This window comes from Lathyrus oleraceus, chromosome 1 (assembly GCF_024323335.1).
Source record: "Lathyrus oleraceus cultivar Zhongwan6 chromosome 1, CAAS_Psat_ZW6_1.0, whole genome shotgun sequence".
Classification (NCBI taxonomy): Eukaryota; Viridiplantae; Streptophyta; class Magnoliopsida; order Fabales; family Fabaceae; genus Lathyrus; species Lathyrus oleraceus.
In genome coordinates, this window is record NC_066579.1 from 375229458 (window position 1) to 375252042 (window position 22585).

The 22585-nt window shown below is 32.7% G+C and overlaps 1 protein-coding gene across 5 annotated transcripts; it reads right to left on the minus strand.

The window, feature by feature from the left end:
• Positions 1 to 17816: 17816 nt before the first annotated feature.
• On the minus strand, positions 17817 to 20003 carry LOC127137607 (probable sphingolipid transporter spinster homolog 3). Of its 5 annotated transcripts, XR_007808714.1 has the most exons (6): positions 19911 to 20003; positions 19599 to 19817; positions 19351 to 19523; positions 19200 to 19263; positions 18278 to 19073; positions 17817 to 18101 (listed from the first exon to the last, which is right to left on the minus strand). XR_007808714.1 is itself a non-coding variant. In XM_051064055.1 (3 exons), exons 1-3 carry the CDS (start codon positions 19626 to 19628, stop codon positions 18844 to 18846), a joined length of 324 nt encoding a protein of 107 aa, XP_050920012.1. In that variant the 5' UTR covers positions 19629 to 19994; the 3' UTR covers positions 18108 to 18843. The 5 variants fall into 5 exon arrangements, 1 of the variants encoding a protein (XP_050920012.1); XR_007808713.1 differs by having other exon boundaries at positions 19599 to 19999; XR_007808715.1 differs by having other exon boundaries at positions 19397 to 19523; positions 19599 to 19994.
• Between the last annotated feature and the right edge of the window lie 2582 nt (positions 20004 to 22585).

The window sequence follows — 22585 nt, forward strand, 5'->3', positions numbered from 1 at the left end:
ATGATTAAAATAGTAAAGCACATGAAATTTGCACACATTATGAACATCCCTATACCAATTAAAAATTCCATCAAGCACAATTTTAATTTTTATGCCTAAAAAAAAGTAGACTAAAAATGGAGATTAACAAAAAAGGTCTCAAATTATTTGGATTAATATTGATGATTCTATGATTTTTTGAAAATTTTTAGATTTATTGAATATTTATTTAAGATTTAACTAGGATTAATTAATTTAAATAAGGCCGAGTGGCAATTCTGTAATAATTGAAGCCAATGCCAAAACGCGGGGCATAATTAAACTGAGGTGGCGGCGTTCTATTGGTCCTGGCGCGCAAGAAACGCAAGTTTGAATGGAAGCCACACAGAATAGGATCAAACGCGATTTCTGCAGAAAATTCTACGATCTTCATCGCTATGTTCATCAAGTTCGATAGTACCAGCTTCGGTTATGGCCGTTTCTCAACCAAATCAAGCAAATCATATACCGTTGGAAACAGCACGCGACGTAGAACAAGAATCTAGCGAGCAAATCTCCTAATTCTAACCATGCGCGACGGATCGAACCAAGAAAGTTTAGCCTAGCAAAGTTTAAATCGCGATAACTCGCTCAATTCGCAACGAAATTACAATCTACAAGTTGCTACGTGATCTACGATGAATACTCTACCAAATCCCTATGCTAATTGAGGCAATCGCGAGTTTTGAAATCCGACCTTTCTTGAGGTGCAGCAATGGAGTTCGCGCGATTTTGCTTCAAATGATGAAAACAGGTACGTGTTGAAGTGTGGAGAGGACGATGGAATCAAAATCCTAGCTCGAAGCGGCTCCGATTCTTAGAAATCTTCAACTGTTCCTCCTTGATGCAAGCTTGGACAGTGTGAATTGTGAAGGCTTCTTGATCCACCACCTGAAAACAGAGCTTCCAAAACCACTACAGATGATGAATTCACCACGAATTAGCACAAAACTTGAAGAATTCTTGGTGAAAAATTGAAAAATGTCAATATACAATGTGGAAAAAGTGAGAGAAAATGGGAGAATTTCTTGAGATTTTCTGTTGGATTTGTGAATTATGATTAGTCTCTGCAGAAAACAGTTATAATTAACTATATATACTACCACTTAATCTCACAATTAATCATGATTAGTGGAATGGAAGTGATTTAGCAAATGTAGCTTAGGTGTGAATTTGGCCTTTTTGCCCTTGAATGGCTAGAAGCATTGCAGCAGTAATTTTTCCTTTTGAACACATCACAAATCTTATTTGGAAGCTGATAGAATTAGTCTCATGTCCAAATTCTTCATACTTTGCATTTTGGACCATTTTGCCCCTCCCTTTTAATTAGTTCACTTCAAAAATGAGCTTTTGCATTGAGCAATTTTAAAGAAATCCAATTATGCACCATGAAAGTACATGTCAAATGGAGTTTGTGCATATAAAGAACTTGCAATTTGGACAATCCATGTGGTAGTTATGCCCCTCTGATTATGGGTCATTTTTGAAATTCATTGGACCATAACTTGACAACCATACATGGGATTTTCAAGTTCTTGGACTTTTTGGAATGGTGAGAACAAGATCTTCAACTTTCATGTTGGACAAAATTCCATTTGAAGCTTTCTTGGACACGTAATATTTGGGAGAAAAACTTTCCATTTTGGGCAGGTGAGAATTACAGGTCACCTGCCATTTTTGGAAACTTTTTGTCTGACTTCAATTCCTTCAACCTTGATCTTTGAAATTCCAAATTAGACTTGTATGGACATGAATGAGGTCTTTCTAACCATCTCACACCCTCCAATCCCTGATTAAATGCACAGTTGACCACAGTTGACTTTTGTTGACTTTTCTTGACTAGGCCATGTTCTGATGAATTCCAAGCCTCTTTCACATGGGATCTTGGTTCCAAATGATACCACAAGTTATATGAACTCTTTATGAATGATCATGGTGTCCAAGTTCTTCAAGAATGGCCACCATCTATTGCTCAAGGCCTGATTTGACTGTATTGACCTAGCTAGCTTCATCTGCAAGCAACAAGGTTAGATGACAATATTTTTGTACTTTTGGTTAGTGAACATATGAAAAGCAATGATATACAAATGCAATACATGCTTGGTGATCAAGAACCACACTCACAAGGTATCCCACCCACTAGGAGGGAAGCTAGGGTATGCAATGATCCTTGAGGCCATGATATGATATGATATGGGCCATGAGGGATCTTAGGGCCAAAATTGTGGTCTTACAACGAGGATTGACTGTTATGAAGTCAATCATTCGTGCAAGAGACAATGGTGTAAAATTTGAAGTACATTGGAGTGCTGAAGACCAACTAATTGAGCCTAACGGTTCAATGTTGGCAAGTTACATTGGTTTCCTTGTTCGACAATATATTCCGATTACATGTGATAATTGGAGAAGTCCGGAATTGAAGGTTGGCAAAGAAAAAATATGGTCCGAGATACAGGTACTTACCATATATTGTTATATGTTTTTTTTGTTGACTATTTGTTGACCATATATTGTTATAATATTACTTATAATAACACACTCCATGTGTATGTTTTTTAGAGATCCTTTCACATCAATGAAAGCCGGCAAAAATATTGTATTCAATTGGCCGGAAAAAGACTCCGAGGATTTCGATCCTTTTTGTCCAACAAATTTCTCAAGGATGAGGAAGGAAAATTTGTTGAAGCAGAACGGCCAATGAAGTATGCCGAGATTATTTCAGCCGATGAATGGGGTAACTTTGTCGCCAAACGAAGAAACGAAAAATTCCATGTAATGTCTATTAATTATGGTATTATACAATTGTTAAGTTACTTGGTTCTAATATGCCTTAAACTTTTTTATCCAGGAAGTAAGCGACAAAAATCGGAAAAGGGCATCAAAACCCGCGTATCCGTACAAAAAAGGGCGTACGGGATATGCACGGTTACAACAAAGAATTGTGAGTATATTCAAATGCTATGAGCTTATACATTGTCACAATATGTTATAATTGATGATCTTATAATCTAATTCAATGTGTAGCTAGCCGAGGAGAAAAGTGACGCAACATCTCTTCCAGAGCACGTATTATGGAAGGCTGCTCGGGTTGGGAAGGATGGGGCTGTCGTTGAAGCGGTCCAAAATGTTTATGACGAATGTGTAAGTATATGTAATATTATTTCTTTAATTATATCGAAAATTTTGTTAGACATATAATTCATTTTTAATCTCCTCTAATAATATTTCAGGAGACTTTATCCCGAACCTTACCTTCAACCGAGGTCCAGGATTGCAGGAGCGTACTTAGTCGAGTACTAAATGTTCCTGAGTATTCCCGTCGTGTGAGGGGTAAGGGTTTTGGTGTGACTCCGTCGTCATTTTATAAAAAACCAAAAACAAAAAATCCTACCAACAAAGAGGTGATGGAGACCTTGGCGGAGTTAAGGGCACAAGTACTCCAACTGCAAAACGAGAATGCAAGGTATAGAGAGGAAAGGTGCGCTTCCGAGGCAAAAGATACTAGTGACCGAGCTAGTATCAATTGTCAACCGAAATTTCCCGAGGTAATTATATATGTTATTATGAAATTAAAATAGCACTTTTTTACTTGACACATATACACGTTAACAATAACATTTATTATTGGTTTTGGGCATTTCACCTTGTCAGCTGTATCTATCGTCACCAACTTATCGCATAGTTGGCAAGGGAAAAGTGCACAATACTTCGGGTGAATTACTTCACCATAATCCCCTCCCGGTGGGATATATGAAAGTTTCGGTTGACCTTGTATTAGATACGGGCGCCCTTCTACCATTACCTGACGTTGTTTCAGAGACAACGTTGATGCGAGATGCAGTCGGATCCTTTGTTGGTTGGCTGTCAGATCTAATTTTCCCAGATGCCGAGGTATATATGTTCTAAATGATTATGAATATTTAGTATTCACATTTCAATTCAGCTACAATTATGATATTTAATCAATCCTTATTACATGGTAATGTTAGACTCCTACAAGACCCACACATAAAGCTGGTAAAGGGATTTCAAGACGCATCGAGTCGGTTGCATCTCAAAAAGAGGTACAAATATATATACCCATTTAATTATATACGCAATGATTATGTTGCATCACAAAAAGTCATGATTTATTTTATATGAATTTTTAGGTTCCCGGTCGAAAGTTGAAAAGCGCTGGTAAGGATATTCCAACGACGTCCGGGACAAAATCTCAAATTATGATGCGTCTTGAGAAAATGGTGGAGGAGTCCGATATTATGCACGGGGCCATTCGTAGTATAGATTTTGATGAAGGTGTTTTCGGAATTGCTCATTTCGAAATAATTGCAAAGGAGGACATGCAACAACTTTTTGAACACGACGAATTGGGCATCGCTGTCATTCATACATACATATGGTACTCCGATCAATCTATAATTTACTTAGTTGAACAATTTATTTACACATTTCAATGAGTAGTCTAATGTTTATTATGTTTCTATTTAAGGTATATGTATGTAACATTGATGCGAGGAACTGAATTATGTAACCGTTTCAATTTTATTGCTGCTTCCCGTATCAACGCAACGTTAATAACGAAAAATCCAACATCCGTAAAGAATGATCTAGTCAATAGATTCATGGCGGCCGGCGATAATACTACACCCAGTTTGTATTTTTTACCGTTTAATTCTGGCAACGGGTTAGATTTTCTTTCTAATAATTTCATTCTAATCTATGTATATCTTTTACGTAGAAAATTTTCATTCATCTAAATTTTTGTTTTATTTTACAGTGGTCACTGGGTGTTGGTTGCTATGGATCTTTCGAGACTCATAGTGTATTATCTGGATTCGTTATCGGGTGATTGGAGTAAATATCCGAGTATGAAGAAGACGGTTGACGCGTAAGTGAAATTCCCCTAAATATTCGTGTGTATTTGTATATTTGTATTATCTCAATATACATTTTTATTTTGTTAGGGCAATACTAAAATTTAGATCGAAAAAGAATTACCGCAATAGGAAGGACATTACCTGGGTCAGAGTTCAGGTATATATTAAGTATCTTATTTTTGCTTATAATAGTGTTTGTTTTTTTGCTTATAATAGTGTTTGTAAGAAATTAACTATATATATATTGTTTGTTTTTCTGTGTAGTGTCCTCAGCAAAATAATTCGGTCGATTGCAGATTTTTTGTATTGAGATTTATGAAAGACATCATTGCGTTGAATCGTATAGACATCCCAAAAATGGTATGGAATAATAACTTAGGGTTTATTTTAATATTATCGGATATTTCATCTAATTTGTTACTAAATCATGAATATGTTTTATTCTCTTAATTGTAGTACTTTGAGGAATACAAATCTTACTCAAGAGCAAATTTGGATGAAATGAAGGATGAATTGTGTCAATACATTGTTGATCAAAGAATCATATAGCTAGGTTGTATATTGTTGTACATATATGTATGGAATGTTGTTGTTGTATGCTGTTGTTGTATATATGTCGTATATTGTTGTTGTACTTTTACTAAATCATGAATATGTTGTTGTATATTGTTGATCAAAGAATCATATATTAATGTTGTATATATGGAGGATTAATGTTGTATATAAATGGATTCATGTTGTATATATCAATGGATTAATGGTGTATAACATTGGATTAAAGGATGAAATCAATATGAATTTTACACTTTTGCAGCATGCGAACAGGTTCCCAATTAAATACCCACTGCTTTTCAAACAATTTTTTTTAAAATAACTAACACTTTAGAGGGCGCTTTCTGCAGAAAGCGCCCTCTAAACACTTTACATTGACAACTTTAGAGGGCGCTTTGTCCAGAAAGCGCCCTCTAAGGTGGCTTTACATGACAACTTTAGAGGGCGCTTTATCCAGAAAGCGCCCTCTAAGGTGGCTCTCTAAGGTGGCTTTACATGACAACTTTAGAGGGCGCTTTATCCAGAAAGCGCCCTCTAAGGTGGCCCTTAAAGGGCCACTTTAGACAGCGCTTTCTCCAGGAAAACAAAGCGCTGTCTTTACCTATGCCAGCGCCACTTTAGAGGGCGCTTAAAAGCGCTGTTATAGGCCAAAATAAGCGCCCTCTTTTCCCTTATTTGGCGTAGTGTATTAGAACCATGATTGTGACAAGTAATCATGGAATCTCATTCCTAAGCCTAGGGAAAGAAGAATAATAACCATCATAAAACCATAATAAGAAACTACCTCATAAAAATACATATTATAAAATACATGTTATAAATGTTTTTGCGTATGTTATAAGATACATGTTATAATACACATTGGTGTCACACCTATTATATTATAGGGAAATATATAATGGAGAGTCAAGGAGAAAACAACATGGCAGTGACAGTGACTTTCATGATGAAGGAAGCCACAATTCTAAGACATCTGGGGTCCGAAAGATGGATAGAGGATGATAAGGCAAAAATTGAAGTGATCGAAATGGTAATACAACCCACCACAATAAGAGAATCCCAAAGATTTCTATGACACGCTAGATTATACCGAAGATGTCTCAAACACTTTTCTAAGACTTCTAAACCCTTAACGTTCCTCCTGATGAAGGTGGCTGAATTCATCTTTGATCAATTATGTCAGGAGTTCTTCCAACTATTGCAGCATACATTTATATTGTTCTGATAACGAAGCATCCAGATTGGAGCCAGCATTTCGAGATCATGTGTGATGTGAGGGATAAGGCAGTAGATGTTGTTCTAGGATAACATAAAGACAAGAAGTTTCATGCAACATACTATGCTAGTAGAAACTTAGATGAAGTTTAGATTAATTATTCCACTACTCAGAAGGAGCTTCTAGCCACCATCTATGCGATCGACAAATTTTGTTCTTATCTAATAAGATCGAAGATTGTCGTGTACATAGACCCTGCTTCTATCAGGTATCTACCTGGCAAGAAAGATACAAATCTGAGATTTATTTGGTGGATACTATTGTTGTAAGAGTTCGATATGAAGATCCGTGATAAGAAAGGGATATAAAATGTGGTAGTTGATGACTTGTACAAGATTAATGATGGGAAAATATAAGAGTTTCCCTTTGATGATTTATTCTTTGAAATAGGTTGATATCCTTCTTAAGAGATGAGGCACCACAATATGCTCTTCTTCTTGACTAACTTTTAAAGATAACCCTGATCCAAATGAGGAAAAAGAGGAGGAAGAAGAAGAGGAAGTTGTATTAGTGCAGTCTACATTGTCGTGGTATGACGAATTTGTCAACTACCTCACTGCTGGAGTCTTTCCCCCATATCTGACCTCTCAACAAAATAATAAATTCTTTCATGACCTCAAGTAATACTATTGGGACGAACTGATGTTATTTAAGAATGATGTCAATGTTATCTTCCTCCAATATGTACCTGATGAAGATATATAGTCTTTCATTACCCATTGACATGCCTCTCCATATGGCGGCCATATGAGTATTTGCTAAAACGCTACAAAAATTCTTCAAAATGGCCTTTACAGGTCTATTATTTTCAAGGATGTTCTTACTTTTTCTACGGAATGTGATCGGTGCCAACACACTGTGAAACAAGACAATCGTAACTTTTCATTCCACGTAACTTTTCATTCCACATAACTTCCCTGTTTTGGCGTTAGTACACCTTGTTACCTTAGAAGAATAACCATCAGACACATTTAGCCATTGTCAGACTCCTTTAACTTCTTGGGGAGTTATAGTGTAATTAGCCATGGGTTTTAATAATTTTCAATTAAGTGGGTATCAACTCAAATTCTTTTCAATCTATCATAATATATTAAATCTAATACAACAGATTATGTTACAACACATAATATGCCATTTAGGTTATATTTATCACATCAATTAAAATCTGATGTGTCACCTTTAAGATTGAATCTTAAAACAAATTTACACAATTATACCTTTACTTTAATTCTAAAAACATATGTTACAAAAATATTATTATCAAATATCTCACAAGAGTTAATAATTTAAACAAAATTATTACTCTTTATATAACTTAGTTTTTTCACCTTACATCTATAAAAAATAATAATAAGCACAAGATATTGTTAATAACTACACTATTCTCTTTTTATGGAGTCTAATCTCAAAAAAATATAATACCTACACTATTTAAATTCTTACAAAGTTTAATAATTACAATAATTTTACTATTTCATCAATTTTTATAATTAATTTAAATTTTATTTACAAATTAATAAAATACAATTACACTTCAACTTTTATTCTAAATATGTTACAAAAATCTTATTATTATATATCTTAAAAGAGTTAATCACGTCTAAATAGAAGTATCACTATTTTTATAATTCAATCTTTTTACCTTACATCTAAAGAAAATAATGAACATACTATTTTGTTAATTACAATATTTTTTTCTAGAGTCTAATACCTGAAAATATAATAACTACATTGTTTTGTTAAATTAAAAATTGTTTAGCACAAAAATAAATCAATCATTCAAAAAAAATGGATGGCTAGCAAAAAAATGATAATAAAAATATAATTTTTTTACATAATTTAATAACTACAATAATTTTATAAATTGAGTAATTTTCGTAACTAGTTCGAACTTTATTTACAAATTAATAAATAAAAAAATTTAAAATATAAATATTTTGGTTTCAAATTTTTTTTAAAAAAATAATCATGTGATTAAACTTTTTAATAGCGAATCATCGTATTATTTGATCAAGTTTTCTAACTAATTGGAATTTTTTTAATTTTAAAATTATAAAATTCTAATGTATAATTTAAAAACACAATATACACTTCCCCAATAACATAAATATTCTCAATACCTACAAAAAAAAAGTTATCTAAACTACAAAAAATTGTCACAAAATTCAAAACAATTAACATATTTTAGTCCAACCAAAAAGTTATGGAATAATGTTGAAATAATTTTGTAATTTCTTTTGTTTATTTAACTAAAAACTTGAAACTACCTCAACACGATGCTACATATAAAACATATCTAAAATAATTAAAAATATAAAAATTAAATATAAATTTATTTTATGAAAACAACAATATATTAATAATTACAATTTTCAAATAAATACAAATCTGATTAAAAAATTATTAAAACCTCCGCATAACGCGATAGTTACCATCTAGTAATATATTAAATTTGAATCATGCATTTAATACAGATAACTCAACATCATTTGTGAAACATCATCCATATTCCTATGTGGCATCTTCTAAAATTTATCTTCTCTTCTTAAAATGCAAAATTGAATAGTGTTAATGGTCACAAGTTTGAATCATGACAAGTACAAAAAATATATTAACTTAATAATTTCTTATATGCTTTGATCAATAATTTTCATAACTATTATAGAACATTAATTCTATTTTTCTTTCAATTATATTTTAATTATTAAAATTATAGAAAAACATTTGATATATATTTTTAATATAATCTCTCTAATAATTTCAAATTATTTCTATTATATATTCTTTATATCATATGTCAGAAGAATAAATTAAAGATAAATAATAATATTCTTGATTTTTCACATTAAAAATATAGAGTTTGCGAAATTTGATATATAGTTTGCCCATTTTTTGTTATGGTGATTATAAGGAGTATAATAAAAAATAGAGGTAATAACGTCTAAAATAAGAACTCTCATTTTTCAACTACTATCAACAATAAAATCACTTAAAACTATTACAATATCATTACTAAGCAAATAAGATAAAAACAATTAAAATAACATACAAAACATATTAACCTATTAAATACTTGCAAACTTTTATGTATATATTATTTTCATACAATTTATAAAACATCTATTATAATATATCAAATAACAAACGTGCACTCTTAAAATGAAATAAAGACTATTTTGATGTATCATGTAAATATAGTGTCTCTAAAATAGTTTCAAATTCTTTCTATTCTACATTCTTTATATCATGTCAAACAAATAAATTAAGTACGAACAACAAATATTTTGATTGTTTATTTTTATAATAAAAACATAGTGAGCATGATAAAAAGCAACAATAGTATTTTCTATATAATTATTCTCATATTTTAACTAATAACAACAACATCACATAAATATTTTTTAATATCATTCATAACAAATTAAAATAATTTGTTTTCTTGAAATAATTAGTTAGTAAAGTCGTTAGCAATTGAAACATTGATATAGACATAAGTTTGAATATATTTTAAAATTTTTATTTAATAATAATTGCAAATATATTTTAAACTTTATTTAAGACTAAGAATCAAAACATATCATCAACAACTTAAATTAGATAACTAAAGAAAAAGATAACTACCAAAATTAAAAAAAATAACAACGCATATCTTTTTGAATTATTTAACTTTGTAAAATTATATTTTAGATATCATTCAACTTATAAGGATATATATTTTATTTAAAGTAAAATTTAGTTTTTATTTATAATTTATTGATATCAATTTCTTAATTACAAATTCTTTATAAATCATTAAAAATTTAAAATTATCGATCATCTATTATCTATTATCTATTATCTATTATCATATATCAAATCTGAAGCATAGACTCTAATACAAACAACTCAACATCATTTGTGTCACATCATCCATATTCTTCCGCGACATGTTCTAAAATCCATCTTTATTTCTTAAAATACAAATTTCGTAGTGTTAAAGGTCACAAGTTCGAATCTTAACAAATAAAAAAACATATTAACTTAATAATTTCTTATATCCTTTATCCAATATTATTTTCATAAATATTATAGAACTTTAATTCTATTTTTGTCTCAATTATTAAAACTTTATAAAGAATTTGGTATATATTTTTAATATAATCTCTCTAAAATGACTTTAGATTATTTCTATTCTATATTCTTCATAGCATATGTCAGAAGAATAAATTAAAAACAAATAATATTATTCTTGATTTTTCACATATAAGATATAGAGTTTGCGATATTTGATTTATAGTTTGCCCAATTTTTTTTACGGTGATCATAATGAGTATATCTAAAAATAGAGGTAATAATATCAAAAATAAGAACTCTCATTTTTCAACTACTATCAACAATAAAATCACTTGAAAATATTAGAGTATCATTAATAACAAAATAAGATAATTTTTCTTAGAAAATAACATAGAAAACATATTAAGCTATTAAATACTTGCAAACTTTATATATATATATATATATATATATATATATATATATATATATATATATATATATATATATATATATATATATATATATATATATATATATATATATATATATATATATATATATATATATATATATATATATATATATATATATTTCATACAATTTATAAACCATCTATTTTGATAAATTAAATCCAAATTGTGCACTCTTAATATGAAAGAAGGAAATTTTAGATGTATCATTTTAATATAGTGTGTCTAAAATAGTTTTAAATTCTTTCTATTCTACCTTCTTTATATCATGTCAAACAAATAAACTAAGTACAAACAACAAACATTTTTATTTTTTGCAAATAAGGATTTAAATTTTATAGATTGTTTATTTTTATAATATAAAACATAGTTAGTATAATAAAAATCAAAGATGGTATTTTATAAAAAATTATTCTCATATTTCAACAAATATCAACAAAAATATCACATAAACATTTTTTAATATCAATTATAACATATTAAAATATATAATTTTTTCTTGAAAAAAATAAGTTAGTGAAGTCATTAGCAGTTGAAACATTGATATTCATCATATAACTAATATTTGACAATATAGAAATAACTTTGAATAGATTTTGATATTTTATTTGATAATAATTATAAATAAATTTTAAACTCTATTTGGAACTAAAAGTCAAAACATATCATAAACAACTTAAAATTAAATATCTAAAATAAAAGATAACTTCCAACCAAAAAGATATAAGTTTCAAAATTAAAAAACAACCAGTCGTGTCTTTTTGAATTATTTAATTTTATAAAATTATATTTTAGATATCATTCAACTTATAAGGATATATTTTTTTTCAAGTAAAATGTAGTTTTTAGTTTTAATTAATAGATATTGTTTTCTCAATTACAAAATTGTTATAAATCATTAAAAATATAAAATCATCGATCACATCTTTAAAAATAATTATTAACATAAATAAATTTCAATAAAAAACAAATAAAATTAATTTACATTCGTACATTGCGCTGGTCTTAATCTAGTAGTATATTGAAACTGAGCCACTAACTAATCTTTTGATATTTCATTATCTTACTTGCCACATCATAAAAAATATGATGTGACACTCTTCAAAATACAACCTTCCAAAACCTCAATTATTCCTCTAACTAAAATTCATATATACCTATTAATTTATTTCCTTTGAGTTATCATTTCATACATAAAATTACATACATGTGTAAATTTTGCATTTATAATACATCAAAACATATATTATTATATGTTACATATGTCTACAATTCGTTTTCAAAACTCAAATTATTAAAATTTCACTCTATTTTCTATTAGGCACACTTATTCACCACACAAAAATTAATTAATTAAGTTTTAAAGAAATCAATAGAAAAATTATTATAAGGATACAATTTACTCTATTTTTCCTATACTAAATTTATTTAAAGAAATCGATGAGAAGTGGAAGAGAGCTTGACTGTTATTAAATGGAGACTACACTTCAATTGCCTCCAGATTGGTAGTTGAGAGAATTTTAAGTAGGACTTGTTGTGCATATGTTTAGTGTTATTTAAATCGCTTTGATAATTAACAATGTTTGTCTTATCATGTTGTGTAGGATTTATTGGTTAACTAAGTCCACGAAGGTACCTTTGTTCCACCAAGGCATGATATATTAGTAGAATCAATTGGAATAGAGGAACATGGTGGGCATGTCCGTGGGGTTAGATACGACATCGGCCTGAGAGTATTTTTTAGTACGTCCAAAAGAAGCATCGGACAAGTGTCAAATGAAACATTGGAAGAGCTTTAGAGAAAGATAGATACTCAAAAGCAAGAATTTGATGAGAATTTAGAAGTGGAGCGGGAAACCCGAATGAAAGAATTGGAATAAATAAAAGAGTTATATGTGGTATGTGAGAGTGAGAATGGTGGTATCTGAAATGTATGATATATATTGTGTTAATTATGTTTTGTATTACTTTGTGTATTTTATGATGAAGAGAATCACTGGAATTGTTCCACAATATACAAATGAAGATGATGATGTTGATGATCAATTTCCTTGTAGATATGTTGTACGTGGTGCAATCACAAAAGTCAGTTGTTCAGCCTCCCCCATCGGTAGAGAGATCCAATATGAGATATTATCTTATCGTGTTGTGTAGGATTTATTGGTTAACTCAGTCTATGAAGGTACCTTTGTTCCATAACCAAGGCATGATATATTAGTAGAAGCAATCAGAACAAAGGAACAAGGTGGGCGTGTCTGTGGGGTTGGAGATGGCATCATCCTGAGAGTGTTTTTTGGTACGTCCAAAAAAAGCACAAAACATGTGTCAAATGAAACATTGGACGAGCTTCAGAGAAAGATAGATACACAAAAGCATGAACTTAATGAGAAGTTATAAGTGGATCGGGAAACTCGAATGAAATAATTGGAAGAATTAAATAAGTTATATGCGGTATATGAGAGTGAGAATTGTGTTTTATGAAACGTATGATATATATTGTGTTAATTCTGTTTTGTGTTACTTCAGTAATTTATGATGAAGAGAATTAGTGTAACCGTGCCATAGTGTACAAATGAAGAGGATGATGCGTATGATCAATTTCTTGGTAGATATGTTGTACATGGTGCAATCAAAAAAGTCAGTTGTTCATCCACCCCCACCAGTAGAGAGATCCAATACAGGTTATTGGCTCCTTATGAAGAATCATATTCCAAAATTACGGCTTACGTTGTGTGCAACGAAGAAGCGGTGTTTACTCTTCCGCTAGAACATGATCCTACGATTGAGGGTTAAAGGAATTCTTTATGATTCCTAAATATATAAAGGATATGATTAGTGGAAAACAATGGCTGGACATATGAATACTACAAGTTTGGTGCACGTAAGTATATATCACTATATGGTACATTCATTGTTTTGTATAGAAATAATTCCTCGCGCGTTTTTTGTATTTTATTTAACCTTTTAGATACATTCACCGTGTATGTATAGAATTAAATAAGTCGACTACTTATGGATTGTTGGACCCAATTATAGTATGATTTATAAATAATTCCACTAAAAATATTGAAGAGTACTTAACATCATGGATAGCGGATGGGAAAGAATGTTACTTAGCACCATTCCTCAATAAGTAAGTAGTTTTAAAATTATGGTTTCTCTATTATATTTAGTTTTCATGTTTTACCATATAATTATAATATATACTTGTATTGTTAATTTAGAGAATATTATCAATTGAAAATCATATATCTTCGGATGAAGATGGTAACTACATTATGTTCGTTACACTATAAACTTGATCCTATGATGAAACAAAATAGTACTAGCAAATTTTATGTTAATGAGACTTTTTGTGATATTTTATAGTTGATTTTTTAATTATATTAGTGCGTAATATTTTAAAATTATATTTATTATTAAGGGTTTTCGAGAGGCAGTATAGGTTGAAGAACTCTAGACGAGGAGACAAGCAGAGGGATATGAGTGTGGGTACTATGTAATGAAACACATGTTTAACTTTGTCTCTGCCGGCATTGTTGATTCCTGGGATCAGATATATAATGTCATGAAATTTTTTCAATAACATGTTAATTTGCTATCATAATTCAAATCACGTGATTTACATGTTTTTCACTTGTTGGTGTAGACATTTAACGACAGAATAACTTTCTCTATCGAAGACTTAGACAGCGTCTGTAGATATTAGGTGTTTATTTTTAGTGTGTTAATTGAAAAGGAGGGGATGGTATTATGAATGGTTAACTTGATATTTTGTATATATATATATATATATATATATATATATATATATATATATATATATATATATATATATATATATATATATATATATATATATATATATATATATATATATATATATATATATATATATATATATATATATATATATATATATATATATATATATATATATTATATATATATATATATATATATATACACACATATATATATATATATATATATATATATATATATATATATATATATATAATACATGTAAAACAAATACGGGTTTATAATATATGGAGAAATAAAATAAAGTATTTAATCACGTTTACTTATACAAAGCGTTGTTATAGATAAAGCGTAAAATATTACTAACTATTCATTCAATAGGTTTCGAATCCACAACCATTCGCTTTATATCACACCGGGTGTATATTTTGACCGTTGCGATATATATGGCGCTATATAGTTTATCATAATGGTCGAACGTCTGTGGTGGAAAGCATCATACACACAATCACACCTTGTCTCACAACGACTGGTCGGACGTGGTTGTATCCATTTTCCAACAATTATGATGGGTGTTTTTCGTAGTAATGTAGGCATGTTTTATTTCACAAAACTAGATTCCAACATCACTTTAGAAAAGAATTTCAAACATTGATCAGGTACATTCAAATTTGATTTAGCAGCCAATAGTCTTACACATATTGCTATTGTAGTGTTTGAGGACCCCTCAAACAATAGCGTATTAATTTCTTTCAACAACGGATAAAACTTTTGCACTTTCTCATTAAATAGCTCTTCCTCATCAAAATCTTGAAGTTCGTCATACGCAACATTTACCTCAAATGCATCACTGACCATTTCGTCTATCAAATTAAATTGTTCCTTGTATTGCATATGAAATTGACTTCTTGAAGCCTCTGTATTTATCTCTGGTTCAATATGTGGTAGTTCTTCTCCATTGATTTCTCAACCCAATTATTTTTCTTAAAACTCACTTTCTCCAAGTGACATTTCAACACCTCTTGGTCACTAATTATATATCTGCAACCACAATTTAAACATAGAAGTTTTACCCATACTTTACTTCAACAACATTCTTGAGCAAACACAAATGTGATCAACACTTTAAAATCTTTCTTAAAATGTGGTTTAAGTCTGCGTCTACCTGGAAATGCTTATCCTATATCCAACTATTATATTAATGATAAAATTTCATATTGCAAAGGACCAATAATGTTGTCATTTGAATTTTTAAAAGGGGTATAATCTATCTATCAATTTTTCAATTTTGGTTAGTTAAATCAAATAAGTAATATATATTTAACCATAACAAAAAGAAATTATCTAAGAACTGAGGTACATTTATGGTAACAACACATCTTACTAATTCATTAACAAACTAACATAAACCAAAGCTAATAAATTAAATTTATTAACATACCAAGATAATAACTCAAAATAATTTATTAACATACCAACACAATAATAAACAAACATACAACAAAACTAATTTATTAACATACCAATATAATAACAAACTAACATACAACAAATTATTTTTTATTAACATACCAAGATATTAACAAACTAACATACAACATAACTAATTTTTAAAATACAAAGAAAATAAGTAAAACTATTTTTTTACTACATTATATTCTTAATAAATTGTCTTTTAAATATATTATCTATATTTTTTACTTTAGTTATCCTACTGTATTTATTTTCAACTATTGTATATTTTACATATTCAAACTCTATTTTAATTAATTTAATATATATATATATATATATATGTCATACCCCGATTTTGGCCCTGAACTTTTTTCATCAACCATTCGTTTGCATTCTTTTTTTTCATGATCATTTCATCTGGTCATAAATCCATCCACCGACTTGTTTCGCTGAGACTTGTTATCACCTGCTGTTCCATAAACCTTTGGGCCTCGTCGTATTGTCTTGAGATAGAGTGATTATTTTCCCTTGGTCAAGCAGGACATGGAATCCTTTATCATGTGATAAAATCAGTTATTACTTTGGTGTAATAACTGGTCAGGCTGCGTTAAAGAGCTTACACCCATAAACATGTGTTTGATCAAATTGTGTAAAAGGAGGTGTAGCGATATGTTTTACACATCTTTGAGTTTTGTTTGCTTTGCGTAAGAATTGAGTTAGAGGCTCTAGGACTGCATTTGGGGGAAATGATCGATTTAAGGAAAAGGTTACAATGAAGAAGAATAGAATCTGTATCTCTCTATGTTTGAAAATTCATTCATAAAGTTACGTCTATTATTGAGGATGTTCTTCAACAACATGGCACTCATCTCAAAGATCTTGATTTGGAATCTAGAAAATCAGAAGAAGCTGCATTGAGAAGATATGAAGCCGCGGGGTGGTTGAGGAAAATGGTTGGAATTGTTGCAGCTAAGGATTTACCGGCGGAGCCTTCTGAGGAAGAGTTTAGGCTTGGTTTGAGGAGTGGAATCATTCTTTGTAATGTTATTAGCAAGGTTCAACCTGTTGTTGTATGTAAGGTTGTGGAGAGTCCGGTTGATTCTGGGTTAATCCTTGATGGAGCACCATCATCGGCATTCCAGTATTTTTTGAAAATGTTAGGAACTTTCTAGTGGCTGTTCAGGAAATTGGAATTCCTATCTTTGAAGCTTCTGATCTAGAACAAGGGGAAAAATCATCGAGGATTGGGAATGGTGTATTGGCCCTTAAATCCTATAGTGAATGGAAACAAACTGGGGCTAATGATGTGTGGAAATTTGGTGGAACATCAAATGCTTGCTGTTTCAATGTATATTTTTTTCTGTTACATATTCAAACCATACATTCAAATTTCAATCATACTTCTTGCTCAACCAAGTTACAATACCAATGTCACATTACATACGTCACTACGATATGACCTATTGAAATACTCTAAACAAAAAAAGATACAAATCCAATTCAAACTAACATATCAGCAGTAGCAAGGAACAATCTGAGAATGAAATCAACAAAGCTCTTGAGGTAACCGTGAATTCTGGAGGTGTTGTCTTTTTTTTTTTGCCTTTTTCAATGGCCAAGGGAGTGCTGATGCTTTTCCGAGAGAGGAAGCAGCTGTTATAAAAATACCAGTTCAGAATGGCAACAAATAAAGGAAGCTACAGAAAAAGCTAGAAAAGCTGCAGCATACAACAATAAATCAAGCTCCACCAATATTCAGTCTTCAAAGAAGCCTACCGAGAATCCTAAAGCAGTTGCAAAATTTGAGTGGCGAGCAAAAGTGAATTCACTTGTTGTTGAGGATGCAATTGATCACTTCACTAGACATCTGGTTTCTGAGTGGGTAACAGATCTTTGGTACTCTCGCTTAACACCGGACAAAGAGGCTCCTGAGGAGTTGGTGCAACTAATTATTGGTGTACTTGGTGAAATTTCAGGACGCATGAGAAATATAAATCTGATTGATTTTTTGATAAGGGATCTTGTTAATCTCGTTTGCACTCATTTGGAGCTGTTCCGTGCTTCTATCTCCAAGATTGAAAAAACAACACACAGGTTCATTAACAATTGAAAGTCGAGATACAGAACTAAAGGTTGTGTTGGCTGCAGAAAACAAATTGCATCCTGCTTTATTCTCTTCTGAAGCTGAGCACAAGGTTTTGCAGCATCTAATGAATGGTCTTATGTCCGTCACTTTCAAGTCGGAGGATTTGCAGTGTGATAGGTAGTCCAACCGCTGAATCTTGGGCCAATAGACTCAAACTTGCTAAGGATATCAACTATCAGTTTCCACAGCTAGCTACCACAGATCTCTCTGTACTGATTCCATCCAGAAGCGATGATGCGACCAACCATATCAAACACTTCCTACTGCAGCAGATGACAGAACACCATCCTCAAATTTTTTCAAGTTAAAATCACCATGTATCCCTGTATCAGACTTGCAGGTACCGCCTATGCAAGTTCCATGATGTCCAATAATACCATTGCTAGTTATTGCTCCTTGGTTAAATAATCCAACATGTGTGAACTCTGCATAAAATGCCAACTCATGACCAAGAGCTACTCTGCAGGGAATCGCCGAACCTGCGAGAACAAAACGAGTTTAAGGAAATGCATTAATTTGCCGGTTTACCGATGGAATTCGCCCATGATGGAATAGGCATCAAACCAGAGCAGTGATCAAAACCGAAACCGCTTTCGGAAGCTTACCATTTGTTATGACGGGAGCTACCTCAAACCAGTACGCAATTGAGCGTTGTAGTCGGCACCGATCCTGCAGCATTGCCAACAATTTGCATCAGTTAACACTGCTACATCATAATCAATGGAAAATCGTGATACACCAAAACACAATCCCCACCAATGAACAATTCTTCGACGAATTTGAAAAGAGTCAAGACACGTACGAAGCACAATACAGTCTCAAGTCCTTGAAAATGACACGCGATACTTGGTTTGACAGTAATTTTTATACGAGATATTTTATGTGGGATTCTTTCACAGTTGGTGTAGCAGCTTCAATCATGAGGAACTCTAATAGAAACAAAGGAGAAAATGAATTTGCTAAAATGAAGTATATGAATATAACTGTAATTACTTCAAACAAACCTTATGGTATATCAGATGGATCCAATCCATTATTTGATGGCCTCGAAGTTCCTAAATTCAATCTCAAGAAAGGTTCTGTCCATAACGGTCACATTCAACAAGAACTAACAGATCCATTTTGCTTTGTTAAGATTGGCACAGGGAGATGTCAGGATGGTTACACAAAGGAGGTGGATGGTCAAGACTCAGTTAAAGTACTTGTTGCCACAAAAGCAAAGCCTAACAAAGAGAAAAAGAGCTTACACGACAGAGAATTCTTCATAAGCTTCTTAAATCAAGCTATCAAAGGACTTGTGGATGAGTTCCGCATACCAAAGAGAGAAGATACGAAATCGGTTGAGTTTTTACCGTCGTGGAGGTTTGCTAATGGGATGTTTGCTTTGGTCCTTTCATTTGGCCTTCTCCTCCACCCGTCCGTTCAACGCTATCTCCTCAAGCACATACTTGATCAGATCCATTTTGGACATCCACAAGGTGGTATGAACCAGCATACTGTCTCAGTCGGCGAGCAGCCTATGCCAAAGTACATCAAGTTTTCTCGAGCAGTGAGTGTATTGTTTCACAGTCGATAAACTCTTTGCTTAGGTAAATTGCATGTTCTTTTCGACGAGGCTAGTCATGCTGACACATACACACCTCGTAGACCCCTTGAGGGTTGTCAAGTACCAGATTAACAGTTGTTTCTTCCAAGGAAGGCATCAGAATCAGAGGTTCCTGCTACTCATTTTTTCTTTCCATGCCCCTTGGCAGTCATCGTTCCACCTGACCATTTGATTTCTTTTCTCTCTTTTTTTGTTTGTTTTTGGTTCAGGCGTTTCTTGCACTGTTTTTTTTCCTTCTTTTTTTTTGCAGGAAAAACCTCGATTCCTCTTTCATTCACAACATGCCTCGGCAGCTTGCTGGACAGCACTCCATAAGTGCACTGACTTAGACTCAACAGTATGAATTATCTCCACCGGTCAAACAACTTGATCAAGTCCACCGGGTGCCCCTCTTCTGCTTGGGGCTTTGTCATCATGTCATCAACATGGCATTTGATTCCACGATGAATCATATCATGACACAAAGTCACTCTTGACCTGTGGTACGTGGCACCGGCGTTCTGCTTCACTAGAGGACGGTCTTCTCTCCATGGTAGCTTGTGCCCCACAACATGGGTACTCCCCCCTGGTGTATCTTGATGCAACCAGGTGAAGATATCAACCTGCTCTTTCGACAGGGCTACCCTTCTGTTCTTGACTTGCCTCTGAAGCGGCCTCAACTTTCATTTCCCTTCTGACCTCGGCGGTACTTGGGATCACAATCTTGAATCGCCCCTCGTGTGGTTGAATCACCTTCTCCTCTTGTTTCAACAACCTAGCTAATTTCAGCAGATCACAATCTTCTTCGCCTTTTTCTTCGGCATGATAGCTTGGATTGTCGAAGTCATATAGAGGTGTAACCAAATTGTTATCGATGAGATCAGGAGGGTAATCACTTTTGTGGTTGGAACAAGACAAGTTCAAAAGAAAAACGAAAAACATTGCCATTTTTATTTTTTAAAACTGCAAAAAAAGAAAAAACAAGGAACACCGCTTTTGATCACAAAAACATCCATTTATTACTGATGCAAAATGTTGCAAAATGAAACACATGAGGTGGCCCTTACAATGGACCAGTACGTTTCGGGCAAAACGTATGGCTTTCATGCAAACAAAATCAAAACACAGAAATACTACACTTCCGGATGAGCGACAGTGGTGCTTTTGGAGGCCTTCCAGTTGCCTGGTACGCACGACTTTATCCACAATTCTAGCTCGCGGTCACGGTCGATCTCCTCACTCACTGAACAAGCTTGATCAGAATTCAGCATTCCTGCACTGACGAAGATGTACGGTGGACGACGTCCTCTGTTTGGTCTAGACGACTCTTGATCTGGATAACCAATCCCGAACATGTCTGCCTTTACCACTATGTCAATGATCCTTCCCCAGCCTCGGGCCTCTTTGTTCTTCACCACCTCCAAAGCTTGTTTATAAGAAGAAATGGACAACTTCTTCTCCTTCTCAACAGCATTCTCCACCTTGGCGGTTTCGATTGCTTGACTGGGTGTTTCAAATTTTTCCTTGTCTATTTCCTCTTCCTTGATCCTCTGGGTGGTATCCCTTGTCAGCATACCTCCCCCTGTGGCGACGGTTGCACAAGTATTATCAATAGCAGGGACGGCTCTATCCTGCATCAGAAGTTTTGGGACCACATCCATTGGAACTTTTAGCTGATCCTTCTCAGTCACCTCCATCCCCTTTCTGGCTTTCTTCACCATCTTGACTTTCACAGGACCCCGCCTGGGCACAGGGTTGACATCCCCCTTCATGATCTGTGCTAAGTTGATGGTCTTAGAGTCCACCATGTCCTGGATAACATGCTTAAAAGCTCTACAGCCCTCAATGCTATGTCCGGGCATCTCAGAATGAAACACACAACTAGCATTCTCATCATAGTTTGGAGGCCTATTCTGCCGCTCTATGGGAATCAATATCCTCGGCCGTACCAAACCCAGATCCATCAACCTCTGGAACAGGAGGGCATAAGTCACAGGTGGCTCCTCAAACTGACGTTCCTCCTTTTTCTTCTTCACCTGGCTCCTAACCCTTGGCGCCTTCTGTTGAGGTGGTGGTTGTTGCTGTTGAGCAGGTGGATTACCAACAGGGATGGTTACAGTGGAAGCATAAGGGTGATAACGATCCTGACTACGTTCCCTTTTTACCGGCACACCAACTGGCTTAACCTCCCTCTTGAAAGGACCACTGTCAGAAAGTTTCTTTGTCACAGTGCCAGAGGGATTTGCCACCTCGGATGACTGAGCTTTTCCCTGAACTTTCTCCACCATCAGCCACTTTTCGATCCTTTCCAATCTTTCGGCCATGGCCTTCTGTCCCAAGGCAAGCCCTTGCACAATACTGAACAATCCCTTCATCATCTCTTTCAGCTCAAGGATGTCGGCGTTG

Bases quoted from the DNA above. Each gene is read 5' to 3' on its own strand.
- LOC127137607 (XM_051064055.1), bottom strand. From the start codon at position 19,628: ATGGATTGGATCCATCTGATATACCATAAG. The intron at 19,264-19,598 runs GTTTGTTTGAAG...GCAATGCTGCAG, and splicing joins TCCATCTGATATACCATAAG to GATCGGTGCCGACTACAACG. The intron at 19,074-19,199 runs GTAAGCTTCCGA...TTGTTCTCGCAG, and splicing joins AGCTCCCGTCATAACAAATG to GTTCGGCGATTCCCTGCAGA.